Below are 17979 nucleotides of genomic sequence, written 5' to 3'. Positions count from 1 at the left end.
TATTTATATTATATATTATAATATTTAATTATATTATATATTTATATTATATATTTATATTAATTATAAATTTTTTAATTATATTATATTATAATATTTAATTATATTATATATTATAAAATATTATATTATATATAATAATATATAATATAATAATATATATATATAGTATATAAGTATTTGTATATTAGTATTAATAGTATTATTTAATATATCATATATATATATATATAGGTATGTTGCGATATAATCTGTTTGAATGTGCAAAAAGAAAAAGAAATGTTGATAAAACCGCTAACGAGTTTTACGTACTTCGAGGACGTTTATTACGTAAAAACTTCGATAGGGTCACGTCAAGGGTCACAATGCGTTAACTTCTTCAGAATAATATATTCTTTTATTCTATACTCGTTTATATTTTATTTTATTTTTTTATTTTTATTTTTATTTCTTTATTTTTTACTGTTTCTCTACTTTTCTTTTTTATTCTTCACATTTTATTATTATCTATTAATAGTAATAATAATTTATTTATTGATATTATGAGGAAAAGAGAGAATATTAATTTGCAAATCATTATGACGCATTTTAAGAAACGATTAAGTATAAATAAGATTTTAATTGAGTGAGAAAATAATTATTATATAGAAAAAAGAAAAAAAAAAAGAAACACAAGTTTTTCTATTTTATATTATACGTCAGTTTAAAATAGTTAATTATTTAAGAAAACTAGTTTATTATTACTTCTTGTTAATGATGTAACTTTTCTTTATTTTTTTTTGTTTTTTTTTTTTTGTTTTGAACGATGACACCAATGGAAATAACTGTAATTAGTAACAATTCTTTCAGGGAATCCTGATCGATCGTGAAAAAAAATTGTTCTAAATTCCAAGCACACCTTGTGCGTCATTGTCATTGAATTATCTAGTATATATAACTAATTATATCATCGATAGATTTATTTCACATTCACATACACACATACACACGTATGTATACATATTAACATTTTAAAAATTATTTCATTAATTAATTATTTAATAATACATTTGTATATACGTATATTTAATATATTATGTATATATATGTATGTATTAAATTATAGAAATTATTAAATATAATATGAGATATTTTATAAATATCAAAAAAATATAATTATTTAAATATATATATCAAATATAAGTATATTATAAATTTCATTAAATATATTAAATATATTAATAATTATTAAATATATTATAAAATTATTAAATATATTATTTCATTATAATATTTAATTTAATAATTAATTATATATTAAATATATTATTTCAATATATTAATTTTTAAATTTTTAAATCAAATTTGTCCCATTTTTGTATTAATTATTTGTGATTTTAATGATCGTAGATAAAATAATTTAAAATGTTACATGTGTATATATGTAAGGTGTGTTTAATTGATAATAGTAGTAGTAGGTCCCTTTTGCTGAGGTTCTATAAATTTAATCGGCCACAGAGAAATAGCTTCGAAATTCACTGACGTGGCCCTTTATCTCTCTCTCTCTCTCTCTCATGTTCTCTCATTTTGCCACTCTCTCTCTCTCTCTCTCTCTCTCTCTCTCTTGAGTCATTCGATTTGGTTAAAGTGAGTCCTCTGACCCAGCTCAATTCGAATTCGGGTAGGGGGGGGGAATATTTGAGTTTCTAGCAAACCTAAGAGAAAGCGTGCGACCAGTCTGTCTATGTATGTGTGTATGTGTGTGTGTGTTGTGCCATTCTGTGACTTCGTTTAATTTCCCCCTTCCCACCCCTCCCATTTCTCACTCTCTCTCTCTGTCTCTCTGTCTCTCTGTCTCTGTCTCTCTGTCTCTCTGTCTCTCTGTCTCTGTCTCTCTCTGTCTGCCTCTGTCTCTCTGTCTCTGTCTCTCTGTCTCTCTGTCTCTGTCTCTCTGTCTCTGTCTCTCTGTCTCTGTCATTCTTTGTCTGTCTCTGTCTCTCTTTGTCTGCCACTCCCGTTACGAATGATTTATTAATGTCAAACGATTTCACGTTGTCACGATGACACGATGACGTCAATAACGACGAATGCTTTTACTACTCACTCAATGTGTTTGATTTTGCGTTTGCCAAAGTTGACGAATGAATGACGAAACAACGTCATTTTATATTATCATTTAAAAATGTAATAAATATAATAAAGAAATAACAAAAATTTCTTCTGTTTTTTTTTTTTTTTTTATCACAATTTTGCTAAATCTTATGACCCCCTGTAGAAATAATTGCGCAAGGTGGTAGCAAGGGGGAGAACAGGGAAAGGTTTGTTCATCTTTCTTTTTTTTTTTTTTTGCTTTGTTCTTTCTTGTTTTAGTTATACAATTTTTGTACGATAAATATATAAAATATAAAAAAATAAAAAATAAATAAAAATATATTTTGTAATTGTTCGAAAAAGATCAATTTGATAATTGGTTAAATCATTGCGAAAATATACTCAAGGACCACCATAGATATATATCCCATAGAGTTCTTTACGCAACGTTATTTATTCTTATTGATTAATTATTAAAAAATAATTAAAATAATTTATTATTATTATTATTATTATTATAATTCTTCTTTTTTTTTTTTTTTATTTAATTTCATTTAATTTTATTTAATTTTGTTTTGTTTGTTTGTTTTTTTTTTTTCTAATTTTTTGGTCGTTCAAATTTATATTCAATTATTTTGTTCTCTTCTTCTTTCTAACTTTCTCGTTTGTAAATTGAATAAAAAAAAAAAAAAAATGATGATCATCCCTTGAAAAATTGAAATTCGAATCGTCGTTGAGAATTTCTGGGTCGAATAATCAAAATGTCCCATCGATTCTATCAACGATTCCAATTTGTTTCATCATTTTTTAATTTTTCAACCCCCTTTCTACCCGACCCTCTCTCTCCCTCTTGCCATCCTCTCTTATCATTCATTAAAAAATAATATTATTATTTATTATTCGTAATTGTATAAAAAAAAAAAAAATCGTACGATAATTTGTATACCCGGTGTCGCGATACACACACGTGCCAATAATTTTTACGATGTGTGTTTTGCTTCACCATACTTCACGAACATTGTATCTTATTTATTTATCAAAATAAATAAAACAAAAAAAATAATAATAATATATAAATATACACAAAAGTGTAAGCAAAAATTAAAAACAAAACCAAAAAAAAAAAAAGATCAAACAAAAATTAATTAATAAAATGTTGCAGAAGAAAACTATACAAAAGTCGAGTCAGATCAGCGATTAAAGTGAATTGAACTTTTAAACATTTATAAAAAAAAAAAAAATAAAAAAATAAAAAAATAATAAAAATACAAATTAAAAATAGAAAAATGAAATAAAACCATTTGACCTGTCCTTGCTCGTTTCTTATCTATCAATGATATACTCACATTGATGACGTTTATTATACATACATATATATCTCAATACGATGTTGCATATTAACATATTGAGCGCCATGTCAGTCATAAGTGACTGACACGTTTAACTTTTTTCAATACAAACAAACGCCTGTGGCCTGACAGGAATTTCCCTAAGAATTTGTGTGATTTCCAACGTGTAAACAATTTTCTTTTTTTTTCTAATATATATGTATATAAAAACTTATTATATTATTATTTAAATTATTATCTTATCTTAATATCTTATCTTAATATATATAAATTGGGTGTCACTTTGTTTGTCCGCAATGGACTCCTAAACTACTGAACCGATTTGAATCAAATTTAGCATACAGTGTGCAATTTCATCCAACTTGAAAGATAGGATAGTTTATTTTATCTTAATATATATAAATTACGTGTCACTTTGTTTGTCCGCAATGGACTCCTAAACTACAAAACTGATTTTAATCAAATTTAGCACACAGTGTGCAGTTTGATCCAACTTGAAAGATAGGATAGTTTATAATATTCTAACAGATGGCGGTATAAGGTAATTCGTTGATTTCAAGAGACGTGTGTATCGGACTGATTGTGAACTACAGTAATGGAGTGAGCCACATGTAAATTTGAAAGATTAGAATTTTCATTGAAATCGAGACAAATCAAAATCATTGACAAAACTTACTACGTAAGTAATAGACATATATTTATATATTTTTTCTTATCTGATAATAAATATCTGATAATAAACATTGACCTAGTAACATACTTATTGAATATAATATACAAACACTTTATAAGTTTTTACTTAAGAAAAAGAAAATTCATTTCTCGTTATCGATAATATTTGTAAGATAGAATTATACTTGCACCTATAAAAAAAATATATTACTTTTTTTTTTAAACATTATTTTGTAATTAATTAATAACGTTAGAATACTTAGAATTGATTAAACAATTATAAAAATAATTATTATTAATAGTATAAAAATATTTCATTTTAATTTATCTGATCTTTGTGAATGATTGAAAATAATTTTTAATAATTTTATAAAAAATATTTTTTATAATATTTTAATAATTATAAAAATAATTATTATTGATAGTATAAAAATATTTCATTTTAATTTCACCGATCTTTGTGTATGAATGAAAATAATTGTAAATAATTTTATAAAAAAATATTTTTTCTAATATTTTAATAATTATAAAAATAATTTTAAATAATTTTATAAAAAAATATTTTTTTATAATATTTTAATAATTATAAAAATAATTATATTATTATAAAAATATTTCATTTTAATTTCTCATATATTTGTGAATGATTGAAAATAACTTTTAATAATTTTATAATAAAATATTTTTTATAATATTTTAATAATTATAAAAATAATTTTAAATAATTTTATAAAAAAATATTTTTTTCTAATATTTTAATAATTATAAAAATAATTATTATTGATAGTATAAAAATATTTCATTTTAATTTCTCCGATCTTTGTGAATGATTGAAAATAATTGTAAATAATTTTATAAAAAAATATTTTTTATAAAATTTTTTTTTTTCAAAAGAAAATATATTGTTTATTTGTTATTATTTTTGAAATAAAAAAAAAAATCAATTATTGTTAAACCGTTGAAAAATAATAAATACTCACGGTGATGTGTAGAATAATTGTTGGTATTGTCGTTCTCGGTATCAGACAAGAGACGGTAATCCATATTGTAGAAATGTTTATTAATATTCTTCGTAGGAGAAATTCTCATAGAAATAAATATATCCTCTTTCACGGATTAAATAATAAACAAAAGAATAACAATCTGAAAAAATCGATCTATCAATTGAAATATAATTTGAACTGAACGGTAGAGAAACAAATCAAAGCACAAATATTTCCAAAACCGCAATATGAACAATTATTCTTTTATGTATATTTTATTTTATTTTATTTTATTTAAACAAAATTTGATTGTAATTTTAATAAATTATTATTGTTTTTTGAATCTTTTCTTTTCTTCTTTTTTTTTTTTTTATATTTATTTATATAAATCCTTGTTTAACACGAGGTTGTAATCACGAAACGGTTTAACGTGTCCAAGAGATACTGTGAAAATAAAAATAAAATGGGACAAATAATACTTCCATGAATTTCATTTAATTCTTTTTTTTTTTTTAATTTTATATATCTCTTTCTCTTTCTTTCTTTCTTTCTTTGTTTCCATTTTTTGTTTGTTTTTTTTTTTTTTTTTATTATTCTTTTCTTCTTTTTTTACCAAAAACGTTGTTATAAGAAATAATAAAAAATATTTTTCAATTTCGTGCTTTTTATAGTGGATAACGTTATCGCCAATTTATTGTCAAAAAAAAAAGAAAAAAATCTTGGAATAATATTTATTCATATATTTCAAAATGAATTTTTTAATTCATCAAATACTTCAAAATATTTCAAATTTTTATGATAGATTATATTTCTCTTTCTCTCTCTCTTTCTCTCTCTCTCTCTCTCTCTCTCTCTTTCTCATTCTCTCATATTTTTATTATTCACGCAAAATGTGCGAATCTAATCAAACGTAACACACGAATATTTGTTTTTCTTCATCACCCCCCCCCCGTTCCTCCCAATGCCTCCTCTCTTTCTTTCTTACTATCATTCTTGTTTTTTTTTTTTCTTCTTTCATTCATCATACTCATTTTTTTATTTACACGCAACACACACTCACACACACACACACACACGTATAATATTAGATTTAAAATATAAATCTTGTGATAACTTATCTATGATATACGAAATAGATTAAATGATTAGTGTTTTGATAATCGTATATTTACTTTTCAATTTATCTATATTTATCTATATACTCGCACGTGTGATGTTTTGTGTGTTTATAAATGAATAAATATGTATATACGTATGTTGCATGATTTTGATATGTGTGTATGTATGGTATGTACGTATATGTGTGTGTGTATAAGTAGATTGCAAAAATGGAAGCAATAACGTGAAAAATTACAACAAGTGGAAATAGATGATTAAAAAAAAAAAACCTAAGTAAAGTAAAGTAAAAATGAAAGTAAAAATGAAGTAAAAATAAAACATATATTTAATAATAAATAAATAAATAAATAATAATATGAATATAAAATATAAATATGAAACATATATTTAATAATAAATAAATAAATTTGATAATTAATTATGAAATAATGGTATTCGTTGAAGGAGAAGAAAATTAATCAGAATAATAATCAAATTAAAAAAAAAAAAATATATATATATATATATATATATATATATATATATATATATATTATAATATATATATAATTAAAATATATAATATATATTTATTTAATTAATTTAATAAAATATATAATTTATATTAAATATAATTATAATATAATTATATTATATTTATATAATATCAAATAATTATATAAAAATATATATAACATTTATATGTTATATTACATAAAATAATATAATTTATATTATTTATATATATATATATATATATATATTTATAATATAGTAAATTAATTAATACAATTCCCTATTTTAAAAATATATATATGTATTATATTATTTAATAGTATAATTTATTTAATATATAAATGTATATATATCGTAGAGATTGTATGAAATTATAGAATAATTTGTTGATAGTAAATCAAAAGAAATGCATTCAAAATAAATGCATTTAGAATAAATGCATTTGGAATAAATGCATTTAAAATAAATGCATTTAGGATAAATGCATTTAGAATAAATGCAAACTCACATATCAGTTGAATAAATGCAACGTTAATACTGTAAAAAATAATTGATCAAGTTAATGAACAACCACCCCATAAACGTTTTATAACATCGTTAATTTCTAAGAAATAATATAACGAAATGTATTCACATTATATGTATATGATTTATTTATTTATTTATGTATTATTTATGTATTTTATATATATATATATATATATATATATATATATATAAAAGACTTTATTCGATAAGTTTCTAAACGCGTCATCGTTGTTAATTCGTTTTCTTGTTGACAACCGTGAAATTGAATCGAGTCTCGTGAGATGTGAAAGTTTAGTTTAAATAAAATGTAAAAAAAAAACAAAGAAAAAAAGATCCGTGACGATTTTTTTCTTCTGTTTATGCTTTTATTTTTTTTTGCTTTTTCATGGAAATTAATTTCTTATTATAAAACGTTTTATTTAACGATATTAGTATTCATATGACCTGTAAATATTATTTTTTTTTTTAAATTCAATGGAATCGTTTTTATGGGGAAATGTGCAAAGCAAGCATTGGTAGAAATATTTTTTATTATACGTAAGCATTCTCAGAAAAAAATTAAAAAAAAAAAAAAACACTTTATTACGAATAAGCGTTTCATTGCATACCATTGATCATATTTACAAAAAAAAAAAAAAAAAAAAAAAACAATAAAACAAACAATAATTTATAACAAAGTTTTAATATTTAACAGAAATTTGGAAAATATTTAAACGAATTTACGTATAATAAATTATTTATACAATTAAATAAATTCCAATTTATTTATTACTATATTAAAAAAAAGAATATTTTAATAAATGTTATTAAAAGAAACATTTAACAATAATATATTTATAATAATAATTAAATACGTTTATTAATATAATATTTAAATAAAATTAAATTTAATTTATATTTATTTCAATTATATTAACTTATTATTCATTAATTTAATTTTTTTAATATAATATTTAAATAAAATTAAATTTAATTTTTAAATTATAATTTAAATAATAATATAAATTTATTTTATTAATATAACATTTAAATTAAATTAAATATTGTATTTTATTATATTAATTATATAAATATTATATTATATTATATTTTAATTAAATATTGTATTAATAAAAGTAAATTTAATTTAATTTATTTCAATTTTATTAACTTATTATTCATTAATTTAATTTTTTTAATATAATATTTAAATAAAATTTAATTTAATTTTTAAATTATAATTTAAATATTAATATAAATTTCTTTTATTAATATAACATTTAAATAAAATTAAATATTGTATTTTATTATATTAATTATATAAATATTATATTATATTATATTTTAATTAAATATTGTATTAATAAAATTAAATTTAATTTAATAAAATATTTAAATAATATATATATATAATTATATTATTATTATATATATAATATATATTATTATATATATTTTTTTTAAATATTTAATTAAATAATTAATGTTAAATGAACATATCATATAAAAATATATTCCACACAATAAACGTGGTGTTTTATAATAAATCACAAATCATAAAATATAAATAATAAAAACAAATTGATTAAACAAATAAGGAAATGTGAAATAAAACAACATTTGTATAATAATCATGAAATTGAATGAATTAAAATGATGAAATAAATGGTCGTATGGTGTTAGTAAATACCCATCAAAGAAAAAAATGTACAATAAGGGAAAGGTATGGGAAACATACCGGAAGTAGTAAAAGATCACGAAGAGGAATAAGATGTCGTTGAATCGTCTTCAAGTAGAACACCTAATATATTTCGTGAAAACATCCTTGGTAATGGTCGTAATTTCAACGTGAAAACTTTTCTTATCATTTTCAACAACATTTTTCACCAAAACTTCACACTATAACCTTTTTATACGCACGTACGAATATTATTTGTACATACTACACATACACATAAACCACATAATACACATATACACTTTTTAACATGTACACCTTAACATGTACACCTTAACATGTGCACCCAACATGTACACCTAACACGTACACCTAACATGTGCACCTAACATGTGCACCTAACACGTACACGTACACAGAAAGAACAAAAACCAGCACGTAGAGTCACTTGTGAAACACCATAGGAAAAATTGAAAAAAAAAAGGAAACAATTTCGGAACTTATAATTCCCCTAGATATTATATTATTTCCCTAGAAATTATTTTATTCCTCCAGAATTTATTCTATTCCCTCACCGAATGCAAATTTCGATGACATTTTATTCGTTGTTTATTATTACACTTGCATCCTTATGTATTTCTAATGGAAAAATATTTTTAAGTGATAAATAACAAAGAAACAAATAAACAAATGTAAACAATGAAAATGAATAAAATAAAATAAAATGAAAAAAAAAAAATAAGAATAAAATAAAATAATATTAAGTATAAGAATAAGGGAGATTGAACTTTCGTGCTTGATCACCCAATGATGGTTATGATAATGGTATTGATGGTGGTAGTGGTGTTGGGTGATGGTGGTTGGTTGGTGGTGGTGGTGGTGGTTGGGTATCTTGCAGACGGAATGTAAATATTCGTGATGTTATACAGGTGAAACGAACAGGTATAACATGCAATGGTAAAGAAGATACACAACACGTAGTAGTAATATAGTACGTAGATAAAACATATATACATATACAATGAAACATATATATATATATATATATATATATATATATATATATATATATATATATATATATATATATATATATGCAATTTTATATTGAAATATAAATAATATAATTTTATAAGAAATATATTAATAATTAAATTGAATAGAATATAATTCTATAAGAAATATATATATATATATATATATATATAGAATTTCTTATAGAATTGCACTTCAAATATATTTTTGATATTTAAAAAAAAAAATCTTTTTTATATTTTTTCTTCTTCCAAAAATTACATTTAAAAACAAAATTATATATTATTATTATTATTATAATATATATATGTATATATATTCACTTTTTACAAATAACACGTGCTACAAAATAAATAAATAATAAGACTAAAACAACAAACTATTAACTAAAAATACGAATTACAAACTTAAATAATAAAAACAAATAAAAATAATAAAAAAAATAAATAAATACACACACACACACACACACACACACACATGTGTCTCTTGATAAACAAAAAAAAATAAAGAAAAATGTTAAACTGTTGATTTTCGTTCACTAAATTTAAATACCACAAAGAACAACACAAGCACACGAGAACTAAAACTAACCCCAACACTAACCCCAACACTAACCCCAACACTAAGACGAAGTGAACGAAATAAACGTAGAATAAGAAGAAGAAGAAGAAGATGATGATGATGATGATGATTATGATGATGATGAAGTATAAAAAGAAGTATTAAAAAACAAAAATACTATGCAAAAGGGCAGAGAGTCGGCGCGTAACGTGACGCTCGCGTGGCATCTCGCATCATACTACGGAGAAGAAGGAACGGTTGTTCCCGCCTCGTACACACTCATACACAGACATGCACACACACATATACGACCTCCTCATCTCGCTCACTTTCCACCATAAACACACACACACACACGTATACATAAACACATAGAAACTACGTATGTTAGAAGAAGAGTATGCAGGGGAAAATGAGAAAGGGAAAGAAAAGGACAGATTATACACACAAATACACACACATACATAAAGACACATATATAACACGTCTTTATATATATATATACAAGTATAGGTAACACACACACACACACATATCATAGAAACCTTAAAGAGACTAAGTACACTATACACAAACACAAATGTCAGACACACACGAATATTACATTCACATGTATATATGTTTTGAATCTGTGTGAACATTATACACACATATAGAAACACCAGACACACAAATAATACATTACATTCACAAGTATATGTTTTTGAATCTATGTGAACCAGACCCAGACGAACATTCGCGATATTTGCAAATACATTGACGTGTATGTGTATGTATATATAATATATATATATTATAGGCGCATAAAAGCGCTCAGTCTCGCCCCACCCTTTTGGAATTCTCAACGGCGAGGCATCCGTGGCGCGTCTCGCGAACGATTCTCCTCCTCCTCCTCCACCTCCTCCTCCTCTCTAACCTCCTTCCTCACCCCCCTTCATCACCCCTTACTACTACTACTAACTCACAACTTCCCTCTCCTCAGAGAACCTTCCTTCCTTCCTCTTTCTCTTCATACCTTTCTTCTTCCTTTCCTTTCCTTAGCATCGCTTCGATCCCTTCGAGGCCACGAGGACGACGTTCGATCCCTTTCTGTGTGTTTTCATACTAATACTAGTACTATTATTACTATTACTAGTACTAATAAGGAAACATTATTATTTTTGTCATTCTATTCGTGTTTATATATATATATATATATATATATATATATATATATATATATATATATATATATATATATATATATATATGTTTTATGAATATAATCATCAATCAAATGTGTATATATATATATACATTGATTATTATACAATTAAACAATTATACAGTTAAATTATTACATATTTTAATAAATAATTATATGTAATAATTATATTATGTAATAGTATATTTATTTATTTATTTATTATTTAATTTAATATATCTAAAAAAAAATCGTATATACGAAAGTTGAATTTATTTATTAAAAATAATCTAAATATATATATATATATTATAAAAATATATACACATATTTATTTAATTAATTTAATTAAATATATTGTAATTTATAAATGTTTTAGTATTTTTTGTTTTTAATATTTGTTTGTTTTTAATAATTGTTTTTTTTTTATAATAATAATTAAACACGTGTGTGTGTGTGTTAGTTGTAAAATTCAAATTCAAATTCGTAGAATTTCATTTCCATAATTTGACTACTGTTTATACAAATAAAATGATCGATTATACAATTATAATTATACAGTTATATTATTTCATATTTTGTTGTTTGTAATAACATTTATTTAACAATCATTTTCTTTATACTATCAACAAGTTTTATAATTGAATTAAAATATAAATCTTTGCTTTAGAAAATTTTTATGTTAGATTCAAATTGAATTTCCCGCCTCCTACCCAAAACAACTTCTATATATACACCAGAAGAAATAAATCAATTCAATAAACAAAAACAAAATCTCAAATACAAAAATAAAAAAAAATTGAAAAAGTAAGAAAGATTGATGTAAAAAAAAAAAAAAAATTAAAAAAAAAACTACACATCATAATAATAATAATAATAATTAATAAAAGTAAGGAGATGTGAAATAGGAAACCCATGTGTAAACGTGTCGGTAACGATGTCACCCCCCACCACCATTACCACGATGACGACATCGAATCGGAATGAGGTAAAATGAAGGAAGTAAAGGGAGAATGAAGGTAGAGAAAGGTATGAAGAGACTTTAAAGAGAAAGAGAGAGAGAGAGAGAGAGAGAAAGAGATAGGTAGAGGATAGGCCAATCGACAATATCGTGTGGTAGGTCCTGTCCATTACCCTGACGCAACCCTCTACACGAGAAAGCACACACCACTATCTTTCATCTTTGCTGTAAGCTTTGGGAGGCTCGACCAATCAGAATCCTCTTTCTCCTCCCCTCTTCTACTACTGTACCCCCTCCTACTTCTCTACACCACCACCCCCCCCTCCTAGTGCTCTTCGTTTGAGTTGTTCGTTGAATTTGCGACATTTAGAATGAAGGAGAAAGACAACAGGAAGGGATCTATATAGATAGAGTAAAATAGGGGTAGGTTAAGGGGGTAGGTGAGGGGAGAAAGCTTTCATCGAGAAGACAGGTGGCTCGTACATCGTTTTTAGTTGGGCATGCGCAAAATGGTAGAGTATTGCATTGGAGTAACCTGAAAAGGGCGCGAGTACGCGCGTACTCGAGAATACTATTTCCCTCTCCCTTTCAACCCTCTCTCTCTCACTCTCTCCCTTTCGAGTACGCATACGCTTAAAAGAGAGAGATAGAGAGAGAGAGAGGGAGAGGGAGGGAGGGGGTTTTACGTTGATAGCTCGGTGAACGATGACGTAACGTGACGTCACATTAGACGCCAGTTTTCCCGGACGAGGTGGGGTGAGGTGGGAGGAGGTTGGGTGGAGTATCGATCGATTCTTGAAACCCCCTGAGAGAGAAGGAGACAGAGATAGAGTTCAAAAAGGACGATGGGAAGAGGGGAATAGGGGGAGGAAAAAATAGTTGAAGAAATGAGAAGAAGGAAAGATTGAAAATAAATGTAAAAAAAGCATGCAAACTTTTCTACCCCTTAGACTTACCCACCCCCATTACTACAAATCATACATCACACATCAGTCATGTCATTTAATCGAAATAAAACAAAAAAAATCTAAACGAAGAGAATGAGTGTGTGTGAGAGAAAGAGAAAGGTAGAATGGAATAATCGGTTCGATGAACGTCACGGATGGTTGGATGGGTGGTTAAATTGTAGAAAAACGGGATTGAAGGGACTCCTTATGAGTATAAATAAGAATAAAAGAAACAAGTAAAGAATTAAAATAATTAAAAAGAAAAAAAAATGTATAAGGGAAAGGAGTGTGTTAGGGTGACGGAGAGACAACAAACCCACGCCTGCGCCACGTGGGTGCACCGTCGTAGTAGCTCGATAACTGTCCGGAACGAGGTAGAAAAAGGAAACCAAACAAGGACAGGCAGTCAGACAGAGAAAGAACGAGTGGAATGGAAAAAAGGGGGCTTAAAGGTAGATAGGAAGGTGAGGTGGGTTGAAGGGAATGAGAAAGAGAGAGAAAGAGAGAGAGAGAGAAACACTGCATCGTCATGAAACGCGTGTGCGAATTAAGAATGAAAGAAGAAGAGTAACAGAGAAAGAGAAAGAAAGGGTCAGACATATATATATATATATATGTATGTATGTGTGTGTGTATGTCTGTGTATGAGTGAAAGAAGGATAGTAAACGAGTATAGTATACAAACGTATAAGGATAGAAAGAGAAAGAGAAAGGGTATGTCTACCGATCGATAGTCCCACAGCTCGTTTCTTCCTCCCACACCCTCCCACCTTCCTCTCCCTGCAATTCCACAACCACAACCACTACTACTACTACTACTACTGCTTCTAGTAATCCTCCCTCTTCCCCTCCTATCCTTATTTTACTCCTACGTTCTATATATGAACGTATACGAGCAGAATGGGTGAGGTGAGTTGAGGTGGGGTGGGGTGGGTTGGGGTGAGATTGAGTGGGGTGGGTTTCTCTACTTGCTGGTTGGTTCTGCTGGTTTTGCTTCTACTGTTGGTGCTGCTGCTACTACGAAGATGAAAGAGAGAGAGAGAGAGAGAGAGAGACAGAGTAATAACAATGCAACGTGTTCGAAACGTTCACGTTCACGTTTGTACGTCTGACCGGTACTACTACTACTACTACTACTATTACTATTGATATTACTACACACTACTACTACTACTATTGCAATAGTTGCTGCTCCTGGTATTCTACACTTCAATTATACACAGTCTGACTACTACTAGTTTACTGATTGACTACTACTAGTAATAGTAGTAGTAGTAGTAGTAGTACTACGGGTGCTGCAATTGAGAATGCAACCCACCATTTACCACTACAAATGCATATTATATGGAAGTGGTATAGAGTGTGCTATTATTATACTGACACATACATACACACTTCCTTCTACTAGGTAAAGCTTCTTCTTCCTCTGATCGACTCCTTCTCTTCTATTCCTCTCTCTCTCTCCCTCTCTGTGTGTGTGTGTGTCTCTCTTTCTCTCACATCCTTCTCTTCTTACCGAGCCTGCCCGAGAACCCGAAGAGACGACCGCCATTTTGGACTTTTCGCGGCTCGATCGCTCCGTTATCGACCATTCTATACTACTACCGGTATTTATGTATACTGGGTGGTAAAAAAATTATTCATATGCATTTATATATATATATATATATGTATGTTAGTCATTATTTATAAATTTTGTTCAAATTGGTTCTAAAAGTTCATAGTCCTTTGATTGAAATAATATCGATCGTTTACTTCGGTTTTTATTCATTATTATCACAAGATTATGTTTTTTTTTATATTATATATTATTTAACATTTAAATATTATAAACATTAAATGTGTGTAAAAAATAATATAGGTCTTGATAATAATGTTGTTTGTATTATTGAAATGGTTCAGGGATAAATGGAACGATTCATTTAGTGTGCGTTTCATCGATCGGTCGTTGTCCTATTTGAAACTCATACGATTGGTTGGTTATTTTAAGAACTTAAAGGAATACGAGAGACCATCGTCCTATTTCTCTTTCTCTTTCTCATTCTCATTCTCATTCTCATTTCTGTCATTCTATTTCTATATGGTCGATATGACATTTAACATGTGTCACAATAACTAACAAGCTTCTTATTAGCACACATATATATATAGAATAGTAGGTTACATATATATAATTTACAAAAAAAAACCCTTAGCTGTTAATATATTACCCGTAAATATTTGTTCTCGTAATGAACAGGTAAAAATTAGTCGTTAGTGTACATTTGTTTTAATGTGTGTGCGTGAACACGCATATGTGCGCAACCCTCTAACCCAGATTTGCTTATTTCATGTTTAAATAATAATAAAAAACAAATTCCAGTAGAAGTTTGTAAAAAATCATGAACCAAAATCTTTCACATGCAGCAAAATATTTTCACATGCAATTTCTGGTATCCTGGTTGTAATAAAATGGTGATGAAACGAAACTGATAGAAAAGTGAGATAAACAAGAACTAAAAAAAACATCCCCCAAAATGGTGGATACTATGACAAAGATGAGGTTATAAAACAGAAGAGGGAGTAGAAGTGAAATAGAAAATAGAAAATAGAAAATAGAGATGGGTATAGATAAATAAATAGAAAGATAGTGATAAGAAAGAGATAGAAAATACAGAAGAGGGTGCAGCAAAAGTGAGACAGAATGATAACAAGAGGAATAGGAAGAGGAGGAGGAGTAGGAGGAGGAGGAGGAGGAGGTGGAGAAGAAGGAGGAGGCATCGACCGGTCGGGAACGTTGCCCGGACAACACGCCGAGCAACCGACTTTATCCGAATTATTCGTTAAACCCCTATATTCCAAAAGGGGTCGCCATGTTGAATATATACGTTCAGGTAGACATAGAAAATGTCTTCAAATTTTTCTTCACCTTCTATTCATTTGTATCCGAAATAGTTTTTGTTTATTACAAATGATTATTACAATTTCGTTTTTAAAAATCATTTGAATATTCTATAGGCGTATATATGCGTCCAATTAAAATAATCTGTGAGAATGAATTAAACGACGCATATAAATGAATAAATTCTATCAATTGTTTTTTTTTTTAATTTTCTTTTACTTACTACCCTCATTCTTATATTTTTGTTTGTTTATAATTTATCTATATGTATAATATAATTAATAATTTGTATTTTTATTTTAGTAATTAATATATATATTATATTAGTAATTATTTTAGTAATTAATCTATTATTTATTATTAATCTATTATTAGTATATTATTTAGTATTATTTTAGTATTATTTTAGTATTATTTTAGTAATAATTATAATATATTTATTTATTTTAATATATATTATTATATTTTATTTTAATATATTGTATTAATATATTAAATTTATTATTTTTTTCTTATACTATTATAAAAAAAAATTGTTAATTTCTATTTTCTATGGTGTCTATTGTCCTCGTATAAAATATTATATACGCAATTCCATACATGAACGATCACGTTTTCCAACAACTGCGTATCTGGTTTTGTACGCGTGCGTGCAGCTGTTGTATATTACACCACCCTTAAAAACTCCCATCCACGTGAACAAGAAATAATATCACAGGTGATGTGGGGGTGAGTATTAAAATCGAAGATTACAAATGCATTCAAGAAACTAACTTGCAAATAATCCTCCTCCTAAGATAATAATCCTTTAATTATTATCTTATTTATTTTTTTTTTTTTTTGTAAAACTCTTCCAATACTTCAAAACTTACCCACCACCCCCTCTCTCCCTAAATATTGCAAATCACCGTTAAAAAAAAGGTTCAATTAATTTTTTTTTATACTAATTATTTTGATAAAATAATTAATAATATATTTACAATAATTTAATAAAAATAAAATTAAAAAAAAAAAAAAGAATTTTGAAATTTGCAATCTATGGTGTTCAAACTACACAAATCTCTCATCGTCATTATTTCTTCCACACATACCACACGTACACATTCATGTAAATTCAATCACATACATAGAAAGAAAAAAAAAAAGATAGAACAAAGAAAGATAATGACAGACATATACTAGGAAGAATACACACATACACCTTTACATACACCTTTACATACACACATGACATATACAAAAGAATAGAATAAAGTGTATAGGAAAAAGTACATAGAGGGATATTTAAAGAGTTTGGTTGGTTGGTTGGTTGGTTGGTTGAGAAAAGAAGAGGGAAAGGGGATTAGGGGGTGGTGATGGTAGAGAGACATTACTCACACAGCAAAGCACAACTGCAATTATTTAGCCTACCCCTCAGTCACTCGTTGGCGCATATTCACCCTCGTGAATCTAGCAAAGTTCTTAGTAAGGGGTTTGCTACGCAACTCGAGGTTGGTTGAGCAAGGTCCGGTACGTTTTCGAGTACTTTGAAACGC

General features: G+C 26.3%; 2 protein-coding genes across 16 annotated transcripts in view; one reads left to right on the top strand and one right to left on the bottom strand.

The window, feature by feature from the left end:
• The window catches only part of LOC107068855 (growth factor receptor-bound protein 14), a 364319-nt gene that overhangs the window by 270730 nt on the left and 75610 nt on the right, over window positions 1-17979 (bottom strand). Inside the window, exon 2 of one of the 12 annotated variants that reach the window (XM_089175888.1) lies at window positions 5072-5518. The exons of 9 other annotated variants lie outside the window; for them this stretch is intronic. In XM_089175888.1, the coding sequence (XP_089032014.1) occupies window positions 5072-5180 (109 nt within the window). In that variant the 5' untranslated portion in view covers window positions 5181-5518. Of the gene's footprint in view, window positions 1-5071; window positions 6441-8933; window positions 9211-17979 lie in introns of those variants that run through there. 2 more of the 12 variants (XM_015325672.2, XM_015325669.2) reach the window with 2 other exon arrangements.
• Window positions 1-17979, top strand: part of LOC107068857 (uncharacterized) — a 61804-nt gene that overhangs the window by 28456 nt on the left and 15369 nt on the right. The gene's annotated exons all lie outside the window — the stretch shown is intronic.

This window comes from Polistes dominula, unplaced genomic scaffold, assembly GCF_049000335.1.
Source record: "Polistes dominula isolate Pdom_NZ unplaced genomic scaffold, Pdom_raw_medaka contig_19, whole genome shotgun sequence".
NCBI classification, from domain to species: Eukaryota; Metazoa; Arthropoda; class Insecta; order Hymenoptera; family Vespidae; genus Polistes; species Polistes dominula.
The sequence above is the reverse complement of the archived record's forward strand: the minus strand, read 5'-3'. Positions and strand labels throughout refer to the sequence as shown.